The 13,085-nt window shown below is 48.0% G+C and overlaps 2 protein-coding genes across 2 annotated transcripts; both read right to left on the reverse strand.

Annotated features, from left to right (window-relative positions):
• Positions 1 to 47: 47 nt before the first annotated feature.
• Positions 48 to 4,243, reverse strand: LOC124667417 (nucleolin-like). The gene is made up of 3 exons (XM_047204702.1): positions 3,875 to 4,243; positions 824 to 1,067; positions 48 to 684 (listed from the first exon to the last, which is right to left on the reverse strand). Exons 1-3 carry the CDS (start codon positions 4,226 to 4,228, stop codon positions 326 to 328), a joined length of 957 nt encoding a protein of 318 aa, XP_047060658.1. The 5' UTR covers positions 4,229 to 4,243; the 3' UTR covers positions 48 to 325.
• An 856-nt stretch (positions 4,244 to 5,099) lies between these two features.
• LOC124667416 (syntaxin-32) lies at positions 5,100 to 8,237 on the reverse strand. The gene is made up of 5 exons (XM_047204701.1): positions 7,976 to 8,237; positions 6,747 to 6,997; positions 6,460 to 6,626; positions 6,028 to 6,231; positions 5,100 to 5,403 (listed from the first exon to the last, which is right to left on the reverse strand). The coding sequence occupies exons 1-5, from the start codon at positions 8,220 to 8,222 to the stop codon at positions 5,244 to 5,246; spliced, it is 1,029 nt and encodes a 342-aa protein (XP_047060657.1). The 5' UTR covers positions 8,223 to 8,237; the 3' UTR covers positions 5,100 to 5,243.
• Positions 8,238 to 13,085: the final 4,848 nt, after the last annotated feature.

Consider the following 13,085-nt stretch of genomic DNA (forward strand, 5'->3'; position numbering starts at 1 on the left):
CTTCAGAGAAGACATTGGAAAAAAACGAGACAAGCACACAGAGAAAGTATCCAAGAGGCCCTTGTTGGCCATGCTGTCTTGTCTATAAATCCACTGGACGAACACAATTCAAAACACAATTACACGACCGTTCTGGCGACCAGACCACAGAGGCCCGCCTTCAGGAATTCCGAAATGAATATCAGGAAGACGCTCCATGGTCATACATACAACTCTTTTGAGACTGGGAGGGACAGGAAAAAGTTTATTCAGACTCCAAAACGAACAAGGGGATCGATCATCATATCCAAACTCTCAACATCTCAAAACTTGGGGCGGGCCATTTTTACCGCACGGGTTGCTGGTTGTAATGGCTCTTCTCCTTCTTCTTTGCCGCCGCAAGCCTCGCGGTCCTAGCTGCCGCCTCTGCGGCAGCCATTTTACCAGCTGTGTCCGACTCCTTGCCAGACTTCTTCTTCTTCATTGAGGCCATCTTCTTTAGGCGCTCCTTCATGTCCACAGCACTGGTGTCTTCATCAGGTTCTGCACTTGCAGTCTCCTCAGACACTTCAGCAGCTTCTTTCGCCTCCTTTGCGCTCTTGTCCTTGTTCTTCTTCTTCTTCTTGGCATTCTTGCTCTCTGAAGGGGCAGGTGCGTCCTCCTTTTTCTCTCCATCACCAGTTTGATTTGCACCCTTCTTATCAGCTGCAACAATGTATGTGTAGCATGTAAGAACAAAGTCTACACCCAAGCACATATATGTGCTCAGCTTTACTTGAATTCATTCAAGTATAGTTCCAAGGAGACACAAAAAAACATTACAAACTAGAATGTAGAAGTTTACCATTGGTTCCATCTTGTGCAGCTTCACTTGGGTTTTCAGAAATTCCCAACTCAGCCAACACAGCATCGAGTTCTGCCAGTTCCTTCTTTTTCAACTCCTTTTTGGACAGCTGTCTTTCTGTCTCCTTGGGTGCTGCTGGAGCTTTCTTCAGAGCAAGATCGGCAACTTCCACTTCTTGCTCAGGTTCATCCTCACCACCATCCTCAGCATCATCATCATGCTCCTCATCCTCACTCTCTATTTCCTGAAGTATGTCAAAGAAAATGCAACTGAGAATACTATCACTGAGGTCTATAGAGACAACAATTGCAAAATTCAACATCAGCAAACCTCTGGCTAACAAAGTTCAAATGCAAACAAGAAAAGGAAGTTCGTTAGACTTGGACTGCCTAGTTATCGCTCAATTTTAATTTCTCGGTTCTATTTTGTTTCATTGTGTTTGGGGTGACGATCTTTGAGTTACAGATGGATACTAGGTGTTGTGCAACTCAACCCGTGTAATAAACAAGAAAAATCTAATCGAAATCAAGTAATTTCAGGCAGGTTCTTATGACTTGCCTAGAGATGCTCAAAAGAAACTTGGACCGACTATTTACAATCGACCTGAATTTTTCAGCTCTATTTTGTTTTTCGAGTGCTTATTACCTTTGAGTTTTGAAGTGATACTACGTGATGTGCGACTCAACCGGTCTGAGTACAATCACAATAATGAAACACAAAGGAATTTTAATTTACAGAGCTATACCCTATATATCCAGGGAAAACTATGATAACAATTCTCAACAACTTTTAGTAAATACTACCAACAGAACAGCGCACTGGTGGCATCATAAAATGGGTAATCTTTCATCGCAATTATTATATGCATTATGTGCTTCGAACACTCAGGTCTCAAACTTGTTACACCTAATGGCAGTAAAACATGACATCAATGCGTGACAGCAACAAAAAATGCTACTCCCTCTGATCCAAATTTATTGCCACAGATTTAGGAAAAATGTTGCCTAAAATCTGTCTAGATTCAATGAAACTGCGGCAACTAATTTGGATCAGCTGGAGCACCATGTTCATGCACACAAATTGCATGTCTACAGTGACCATACATGATTAATTGCAATAAGAAGGAATGCCAAGCCAACGAAATAGGTAACAACATGCCGTAAATACACCAAAGATTGTTCCTGTCTCGATTCACCCCATCAATAAATACACTTAATTCATTTGTCGCATTCGTTCCACAATAATGGGGGGTAAGCTGAGAAAACTAAAATGGCAATCATTAGTGTACACACAGCCTACAGGATGTCCCTGACTCGCTCAATCCGACAATTCCACGCCAACAATCCCCCACCAAACCAACGTTTGCGTGTAAAATAAAGCAAAGAAGCTCTTGTCTCGATTGACTTAATTTGGAACCCACACGTGCACTGAACATACATTACGATAGGGGATTACCGTTATCAATAACATAGCAGGCATAACAGTGTCCCCTGCCTAACTCAATCAAACATGTAACTTCCACCATACCGACCGTGCACTGAAAATAGACCTAAACCACATCCCTCTCAGATTCACTGCTTTAAACAATAAGCACAAATAGTTCATAAAAACTGAAAGGGCAAGCATTGGCACACACACGCAACCTACATCTGCAGCAACTAATTTGGATCAGAGGGAGTACCATGTTCATGTGCACATATTGTGTGCCTACAATTACCATACGTGTTTAATTGATTTAAAAAATACACTGCAATAAAGAGGAATGCCAGGCCAACGAAAATAGGTAACCACATGCCGTAAATACACCTAAGGCGTTCTTGTCTCGATTCACCGCTTCAATAATTACACTTAATTTATAACCCATTTGTCGCACTGACCATACGTTCCACAATAACAGGGTATAAGTTGAGAAACCTAAAGTGGCAAGCAGTAATGTACAAACAGCCTACAGGATGCCAGCTGACCTCGCTCAATCCGACAATTCCACGCCAACACTCCCGCCAAACCGATAGTGCGTCTAAAAAATAAAGCAAAGGAGCTCATGTCTGGATTCACCTAATCTGGAACCCACTCGTGCACTGAACATACGTTACAATGGGGGCTACCGTTATCAACAACCTAGCAGGCATAACAGTGTCCTGCCAAACTCAATCCAACATGTAGCTTCCGCCATACGGACAGTGCACTGAAAACACACCTAAACCGCATCCCTCTCGGATTCGCTTCTTTAGACAATAAAGTACAAATACTTGATGAAAACTAAAATGGCAAGCACTGGCATACATACACAACCTACAGGATGTCCGCTGATCTCACTCAATCAAGCAATTCCCCGCAAACACTCCTGCCGACAATGCGGATAAATACAGCTAAATAGCTCCCGCCATACCGACCATGCAGTACTAATACACCCAAGCCGCATCCCTCTTTAGACTTTGCGTGTACTGAGAGGCTTGCCAGATTAATCGTGAATGCTACCCCCATCGTTTCGCAATGTATGCCAGCGGACAGATAGATTTCGAACTATTTGTAATAATTATTTGAAGCAGCCCTACCTGACTCAATCCAACATCTACACACCTAAGCCGCGTCGCTCTCGGATTCGCTGCTTCAAATAGTTACTACAAATAGTTTAGAATTTATTTGTGCGCTGGCATGCATTGTGAAACGATGGGGGCAGCACTGGCAGGGCTCAGCACACCCATAGCCTAAAGAGCCGCCCCTACCTCACTCAATCCAACATCTACCCACCTAAGCCGCGTCGCTCTCGGATTCACTGCTTCAAATAATTATTACTACAAATAGTTCAAAACCAATTTCAGAGTATGCATTCCGCATCGCTGGTTAATCAGGCAGGCATCACAACACATAGCCTATAGATGTCCCCCCTAACTCAATCAAGCATCTATACATCAGCCGGCCCGTCATACCAAGCACGGCAACAAACCAGTAGACACACAATTATCAGGCAAAATAAGCAAATCATGAACATCACGAACAACTAGCAGGGGGGGCGTAAATAAATAAAAAAGGGAGAGAGAGGAAATATACCTCCTGCAGCGCGGCGTGGACGGCATCGTCCTCATCCTCCTCCTCCTCGTCCTCCTTGGCCGCGGCGGCGCCGTGGTGGTTCCCGAAGAGGGCGGGCGGCGCGGTGGTGGCGTAGTAGTCGTCGTCGTCCTCGTCCTCGACGTCGGCCCAGTTGGTGGTGACGGGGGCGGGCGCCCAGAAGAGCTCCTTCTGCTGCTGCTGCGAGGGCTGCTGGTCCTTGGCCTTGGAGGACGCGCCTTTCGCCTTGTCGCCCTTCTTCTTCTTCTTGAGCGTCTCGAGCGCCGCGAACACGTTGCCGGTGTTGAGCTTCGTCGAGTCGTCCGCCGCGCCGCCCCTCCTGCCGCCTCCGACCATACTCCTCCCCTTCCCTTGGAACACGCGAAATCGGAATCTAAATCTAAAGTCTAGCCCCGCGGCGGAGTGCCCGACGCGAGCTGCCCGCGAGCCGACGCGGCCGCCGATCTGCGTGCGCTGCGCGCGGTGAAGGGATGCGGCCGGCCGGGGAGTACCTTGTGGGGGGGTTGATCGGGCGGCGCGGCGGTGGTGGGATTAGGGTTTTGAGACGGGGGCGTCTCGGTGGTGTTGGGTGGTTAAACGGCGTGCTTTGTTTATAGAGGGAGGGATGAGACGGATGGACGGACGGACGGCGAGGCGGAAGAGTGTGCGAGCGGGTTGCCTGTCTGCCCAGCTCGGGAAGGTTATCTTTTCACAACGGCCTCTATCCGGGCTACGCCACGCGCAAGCGCAAGCACGACGCCTACCTACCTACGACGCCTCTCCCGTTGCGTCCAGCTTCTGCAGGGCTGCGGCAGGCAGGCCGTCCGGCATCTGATCGCGTTCCCAACTTTTGGGTGTCTGACAGACACTCCGCTGCCTGTGTGGCACTCAACTTTTCATGGTACTGAAAAAAGGACCATGCCTGACACAGAAATAGGATGTGACGATACCCCAATTGCGAGTATCCGTACATGCTTGTGATGTTATTAAAAGGAAAGATTTCTGAACCCAAGAGGTCGCAAGTGCAGCGAGCATAGGACAACACCCAGAATGCCATTTTCTGACAGCGAGAGGGGAACAACAACAATGATTTTATCAGTCAAACATTTTCGGCGCACAATGAATGGGGCGACAGGAACCAGGCACACGATCTGACAACGGTATGTATACAACCATAGCATAGCATACTGTAAAAATATAACCGCCAGATAGTAACAGATCGGTACTGGAGCTTCTCCCAATTTACATGACCACGGACGGAGGATAGGAACAACTGCTCATCGTCCGAGTGAAAACTGTTGTACATGGTGTAGTTCGGTAAAAATCAAAGAATATACTTGTGTGCGGAACATGGTGTTACAAGGGCTGGGGATCAGGCGACGAAGAATATGAAGATCATGAGGAACACCATCAGGACGAAGAATATCTTCATCATCAGCCACCTGTTGGACGAGATGCTGTTCAGGTACTTCAGGAGCTGGCCCTGCGCTCCCTCCACGTTCGCCACAGTGTCCTCCATGTTCTCGTCGATTCTGGCATACATAGCACAGAAAATACAGTTTAGCAAATACCTTTTTTAACCCAATGGAATAAATCAACACGAGGAAAGTATTGGTGCACAAAACTAAAATATCATACTCCGTACTATAATCCATCTGAACTGATTTCCTCATGAATAATTAAGAATAGTTATCCCTGGCATCGTAAGCTTAAATAATAATACCTCCGTTTCGAAATATAAGCCTTTTTAGAAAGCCAGTTTAGTTTTCTAAAAAGGCTTATATTTTGGAACAGAAGTAATACTTGACTAAAATGGTCAAGAAAAAGAATCTTGTTCTCCGGTACATGAAACACTAAAGTAATGAATTAGGAAGATCAGGAAACATCCACATCAGTGCCTAAACAACCACCCTTGCTGTAAATTACTCATATACCATATATGCTTCTCAATTAAAGATAACTCAAGTGAGATCATCATGAAAAACTAAGACTCATGACAATTTTTGAGAAAATGTCTAATAATGGGATATTCTAGGATGTCAATTGTCATCAAGTTCCACAGCTTGAAGCTGTGACTTTAGAGGGTATGAATATGACTTTATACATTGATTACTCCTGAAACTGGATGGAACAAACTTAAATAGCGGAAAGTTCACCTGATTGCTAGCTCTCCCTGCTGAGACACCATGGTTGCTAGCTGTGTGAAGATGTTGCTCAGCTCATGTATGGTTGATTCCACATTTTGAAGAGCCTCAGCTCTGCTATTCATGTAACTGTCCTGCTGTACTGCCAACTGCTGCTGCTGCATGAAAGCTGGAGTCGATGATGATGACGCTCCATGATCTCCATTGGTCTTCTTCCTGGAAACAGAAGCAGAAAATTCAAAACAGAAGTCCAGAAGCAACACTGTCAAATACTTGCAGAGCATTATATATGGTTAAGAGACAGATAACGCAGTATCAAATGTTTACTGGTTTTACAGTGTGACCTCCAGCTAGCATAGCATGTGAAGGGCCTAAACTAAAGCGGGTGTCCAAAGATGCTCAAATGGGAGTACACGGCAATCAAATTTAACACTGCAATGGTACCTCTGAAACAAAGGCGTAGTCGCAGAGTCAGTGGCCCATGGTGCTGGAGGCGCAGAGTCAGATGCCTCCCTGGCAACAAGAGGACGCTGGCGCATGAATGGGTTCGATGCATCCTTCGCTGCTGAGGAGGAGAACATTTGCCTTCTATTTTCATGAACCTTCATGTTCTGCAAATTCAGGGAAAAACAAGTTTAGTACACCATTTATAATGAAGACACTGTCTAAAGAAATGGAAACAAGAGACCAGCATATTTGAATACTGAAAGCAGTTACTATTTTTATCTGACCTCTGTCCGCATGGTAAGAACTTCTTTGAATTCTTTCGTTGCACTCATCAGGCGGTTTTTTAGGTTGTCCACAACAGTAGTGGAATGATTTGTTGTATCCTTGGACAGATTACCGCTCTCATTCTGTGAATTGCAGAGAACTTGTAGGTCCATAACAGCATTATTCAAAGCACCGATGTCCTTCTTAACAACTGCAGTCAACTCTTGTATCTCTAAGGTTGGGTCATCGAAAACGGATGTCCTCTTTGCCACTGTAAAGAATCATGCAGCGAAATCAGCACCAATCCGTATTTTTCATTGCAAAAACAACACACTAATACACATGAAGTAGGAACTATTTACATTTCCGCAACATTTTCTACCTTCATGCAGTGTTACCAATGAATGTAACCCAGACAGCACTATAACATTGTGTGGGGAAGTTATTAACCAACGAATTAAATCCAAAACAGAGAGACAGCCAAACTCACTCCAAAAGTGGAAAAGCATTAGTTAGTAGTAAAGGCATGCATCATCCTACCAATGACAACCTAAAAAGGGCCAAGCAGTGGGACTCACAACACAGCACTTGAGCAGATACGCAGACATTTCATAAACCATGAAGATACCAAGGTACTGTTTTGCACTCAATACCCTAGCACTTGTATAACAAATGCAAAGCATTAATGCATATTATCCTATTGAGACTGAAAGGAATGTTCATCTAGCTTCATTCAGTTCATGGTAATGATGACTAAAGAATTGTTCATCTAGCAAGTGACAACTAACAGACCTGGTTATAATACACGGTTATAATACACACAAGTGGCATGACATGAGGCGAATGCAATTAATGATACCATTGACAAGTACAGAACATCATCCACACTTGAAGTTGTAACAACAAAGCAAAACTACAGACAAAAAAAACATGGTCTCCAGTAAGAGCATAAAGCACTGGACGATCAATAAAAACATTAAGCCGCTAAGCCAAATATACATGTCACTCGTATGGCAACAGGGAACACGTTAGCTACTAGCAATCATCCGCAACTACAGCGTGAAGTACCAGATAGTCATCTTATACATGCTGGCATCTTCCCATGGTACAACAACTAACCGGACATGAGCTCTGCAGGTTACACAGCACACAAACCGAGATCCCAACCCAACAGCTATGAAGGTGCAGCCACCAATTCGACTGATCGGACATGGGACGCGAGGGGGGTTAGTTAGTTAGGTGTGCATACATTTGGCGAGGCGCGCGAGCTTCTGGGAGGTCTGGTGGATCCCGAGCCCGATCCTGGAGGCGCGGTTCTTGAACTCGGACTGCGCGGACGCGGCGGAGAGCGAGTCGTCGAGGGGCCCGCCGCCGCCGCCGCTGGCGGACGCGGCGGCGGGGGACGGCGCGGCGTGGCGGCGCGCGCTCTCGACGGCGGCGCGGAACTCGTTGGTGCGGTCCCGGAAGGACGCCGGCGCGGACCGCGACGGGTGCATGGCCGCCGCCGGATCTGGATCTGGGCCGCCGCGTCGGTGGGTGGGGATTGATGGGTTCGGTCACGGCCGGGGAGGAGCACGCGAGGGGGCGAGATTTGGTGGGAAGGAACGGGGGATCAATCGGGGAGATCGGTGGGTTTTTTTCCCCTTCTTCTGACGAGGGGAAGAGAGAAGTGAGATCGCTCGCCGGGTTGGAACGCGACGGCTGGGTGCCTGCCACGGTACGAGAGTAGGCGTGACGTGCCTTTCGTCTGGTCAGGAAGGGACGGTTCGGATTGGTTTGTGTGGGAAGATGCTGCGGCATCCACGGTTGTCGCCAGCCTGCTGACGCGTACACGAAACACAGGTCCATAAATTTCCCTCACCGCCCTCTTCCTCCTCTCACACTCTCTCTTCTCGCTCTGATCCCCTCGGTGGTTCCTCTGCCGGCGACGAGGCGTAGGTCGACGGCGGGGTTTGTGTACAATTGCCGATTCCCCACCGCCTCCGCTGCTTCGACTTCGACCACTGATTCCACGCCGCCTCCGCCACCCCTACACCGCCTCTCCTTCGACCTTCTGCAGCTCGTCCATGTCAGTAAGGCTTCCAAAAACCCTCACCAACCCTTGTTTACCACAAGGTCTACCCGTATATGGCCTGTAGGAGCGCGATTCGTGGCATGCATAGCGGATCCGGTAGGGTTAGGGTTCCATCGGGTTACTGTTCTGGGGTTGATTCTCCTTGTGACATTCCAGTTGTTCGTCATGCGATTCGGCTTCAGATTGATTTGTGCAATTCCTTGTTGGTTCAGTAGACCTAGGGCTTCAATTGTCAGTCAGATTTGTCAGATTTGTTACGTTGCAATTATGGGGCGTTGATTTCATTCACCTTCTTCGTTTGCTACATTGTCCGAGGCCATTAAAAAATGGGTTCTATAGTTTGTTTTCGGCCGATGATTTAAAATAGAGGTAATAGCACCAGCCATACAACAACTTGCGTGGTGGGAACGAATTCATACAACAACTTGAAAAATGTGATCAGGTAGTACACAAACTTGCCATTGAGATGCAAATCAGTACAAAACTGTTATAGACATGACACGTGGCAACACTTATTTTACAAATAACCTTTGCATATTTTTTTCTCTTCTCGTAATTGTGACCCTTTCCTCTTTTCCCCTTCATCGGGCAGTCACACTCTTGCACGACGCGCGGCTCACATCCAACGTGTCGGCTGCGGACTGGCACACGAGCCGGCTCTACGCCACCACGTCGTTGTTCTCTGCCTCCATGCCCACGGGGACATACAGGGGCGGTGGTGCCAGACATCGGACAGGGCAGCGGCAAGTACGGTGGATGATCCCCAGCTGGCCGGCTCCGGTGGCTGTCCACAGCGCGCGGCGGTCGTGCCCTGCGAGGGCGGCGACATAGGACATACACAGTTCCGCAAGGTGCCAGAAAACCGTCGGGGAGCTCGTAGATGCAGGCGTCTGATACGTCTCAAACGTATCTATAATTTCTTATGTTCCATGCTACTTTTATGATGATACTCACATGTTTTATACACATTATATGTCATTATTATGCATTTTCTGGAACTAACCTATTGACGAGATGCCGAAGGGCCGCTTGCTTGTGTTCTGCTCGTTTTTGGTTTCGAAATCCTAGTAAGGAAATATTCTCGGAATCGGACGAAATCAACGCCCGGCATCCTATTTTTCCACGAAGCTTCCGGAACACCCGAGAGCCGCGAGAGGAGGGCCACGGTGGCCACCAGATGACAGGGTGGCGCGGCCAGGGCCTGGGCCGCGCCCCCCTATTGTGTCACCGCCTCGTCAGCCTTCCGACTCCGCCTCTGCGCCTATTTAAGCCTCCTCGACCTAAAACCTCGAGACAGAGAGCCACGATACGGAAAACCTTCCAGAGCCGCCGCCATCGCGAAGCCAAGATCTGGGGGACAGAAGTCTCTGTTCCGCCACGCCGCCGGGATGGGGAAGTGCCCCCGGAAGGCTCCTCCATCGACACCACCGCCATCTCCATCAACGTTGCTGTCTCCCATGAGGAGGGAGTAGTTCTCCATCGAGGCTAAGGGCTATACCGGTAGCTATGTGGTTAATCTCTCTCCTATGTACTTCAATACAATGATCTCATGAGCTGCCTTACATGATTGAGATTCATATGAGTTTTGTATCACTATTCATCTATGTGTTACTCTAGTGATGTTATTAAAGTAGTCTATTCCTCCTCCATGGTGTAAAGGTGACAGTGTGTGCATCATGTAGTACTTGGCGTAGGGTATGATTGTATTCTCTTGTAGATTATGAAGTTAATTATTGCTATGATAGTATTGATGTGATCTATTCCTCCTTCATAGTGTGATGGTGACAGTGTGCATGCTATGTTAGTACTTGGTGTAATTGCAATGATCTATCATGCACTCTAAGGTTATTTAAATATGAACATTGAATGTTGTGGAGCTTGTTAACTCCGGCATTGAGGTGCTCTTGTAGCCCTACGCAATTAGTGGTGTTCATCATCCAACAAGAGAGTGTAGAGTGGTTTTATTATGTGATCAATGTTGAGAGTGTCCACTAGTGAAAGTATGATCCCTAGGCCTTGTTTCCAAACATCGAATCTCCGTTTGTTTACTCGTTCGTTGCATGTTTACTCGCTGCCATATTTTATTCAGATTGCTATTACCACTCATATACATCCATACTACTTGTATTTCACTATCTCTTCGCCGAACTAGTGCACCTATACATCCGACAAGTGTATTAGGTGTGTTGGGGACACAAGAGACTTCTTGTATCGTGATTGCGGGGTTGCTTGAGAGGGATATCTTTGACCTCTTCCTCCCTGAGTTCGATAAACCTTGGGTGATCCACTTAAGGGAAACTTGCTGCTGTTCTACAAAACTCTGCTCTTGGAGGCCCAACACTGTCTACAAGAATAGAAGCACCCGTAGACATTAGCGTCCGCCCACCGTCGTACGGGCGCAGAGGACCGATGGCGGAACTCCAGAGAGGGCGCCCTGCTCTGATTGACGACGCCTCCCGGAACGCCGGGAAAAAGGAGGGCAACCGAGAGCAGGGCACGGAGGAACTGGAAGGCCATATGGAACACAAAGGATCTGGGAGGAGTACGCGGAACAACTCTACATGGCGACCGCATCCTGCTGGTCCTCTCCCATGAGAGCTCCGATGACACAGTGGCCCTCGCCGCCCGCATGGAGCAGCTCGTAGGCGGTAGGCCTCAAGAGGTACCCCGTTGCACCGTAGAACCGGAAGGGCGTCGCTGAGGAGTGAGGATGACCACCGTCATGTACTCATGTTCGTCATGTCAAACGGCACCGGGATAGGTTGTCGTTGCTGCCGATGCGCACCCCGGCGACGTATACCATTCTACTCCGTAATTCACAGTATGTTAAAGGGACACATGAAAGAGCATGCGCTAAACTGGAGTCACGCAGCACCGTAGGCTTCTGCTACATGCGCTCGGCTCGCCGACCTGTGACGACAGCTGACAGGCGGCCGCGACGGAGTGCCTCGCCCACATTTTGCTTGCGTGGGAAGCTGTGGGTCTGTGGTGCCTCTCCATTCCGGCAGCGGTTCCATTCTCTAGGGCTCCTCTCTCCCACGGCCAGGTGCAGCAGAGTAGCAAACGATGGCAGCACAGCCGCTCCGACGGCCAAGTCTCCGATGGTCATGAGCAGAGCGGTCAGGCGCGTCGACTGCTTGGGTGCAGCGACTCCGTCGGCTGCGTCGACCAGGTGTGGCGGGCAACATGGGCGGATCTTTCATGTGCGATGAATGGCATGGACGGATCGGCAGTCGTGGTGCTACTGCTCCGGTGGCCAAGTTGTGAACGGGTAGAAGAAAGATAAGTACGGGCCAAGCCCTTCACGGTCTCGCATCTTGGAAAACGAATAGGGCAAAGAACTCATACTACAGTGTAGTCATTTTAGGATATGTGATTAGACTAGTATTATGCGATTAATATGTTAACCATGAGTTCAATGGATAATTATACCAGGGTTTTTCGCAAAAATACGCTGCCACGTGTCATGTCTAGAACAGTTTTGTACTGATTTGCACCTCAATTACAAATTCGTGTACTACCTCACCACATTTTTGAAGTTGTTGTATGAAATTACTCCCACCATGCAAGTTTTTGTATGTGCGATGCTATTACCTCTTTAAAATAGTAGCACGGTACGAGGTTAGAATGTCTTGTAATACCTTGAGCCGTCCAATGACAAGCATTGCATTCTCCAAGGTCTTGCGGGACATTTCTTAGCTATGTTTGCTACGTTGTATGAGGCTAACTTGCAAATGTTTAACATACTGGTCATGTGATTATAATGTGGCACAATGATTTGTAACTTGCACCTTGTTGACTAACATATTGTGCCATCATGGATGGGGTGGTTTGTTCGATGTCACCCTTCTCGCGGTCGAGCTCCCTATCCTCGTCTTGTTGATGCCATCGTTGATGGGGTGGTTTGTTCGATGTCACCCTACTCGCCTAGTCGGCGCTGCGACTAGTAGGAAAAAGCCTACCAATCGTGTGCTAATGGGGGCTACCAATACCTCACCAGTGGTATTAGCTACTTGTCTCGTGCTCGATGGACACTGATGGTGCTCCGGTGATGGCGCCGGACAATCATGGTGGCGTTTGTTGTGGAAGCGGTTGGGGAACCCCAAGAGGAAGGTGTGATGAGCACAGCAGCAAGTTTTCCCCCAGTAAGAAACCAAGGTTTGATCGACCATTAGGAGAAAGATGTGACTTCTGAAGGTGTTGCTAGCTGACTAGTGGTAGGGCGCACTACCGGCGTCAGCAACAACGTGGAACCTGCACACAACACAACCAAAGTACTTTGCCC

Source organism: Lolium rigidum, chromosome 6 (genome assembly GCF_022539505.1).
Source record: "Lolium rigidum isolate FL_2022 chromosome 6, APGP_CSIRO_Lrig_0.1, whole genome shotgun sequence".
NCBI classification, from domain to species: Eukaryota; Viridiplantae; Streptophyta; class Magnoliopsida; order Poales; family Poaceae; genus Lolium; species Lolium rigidum.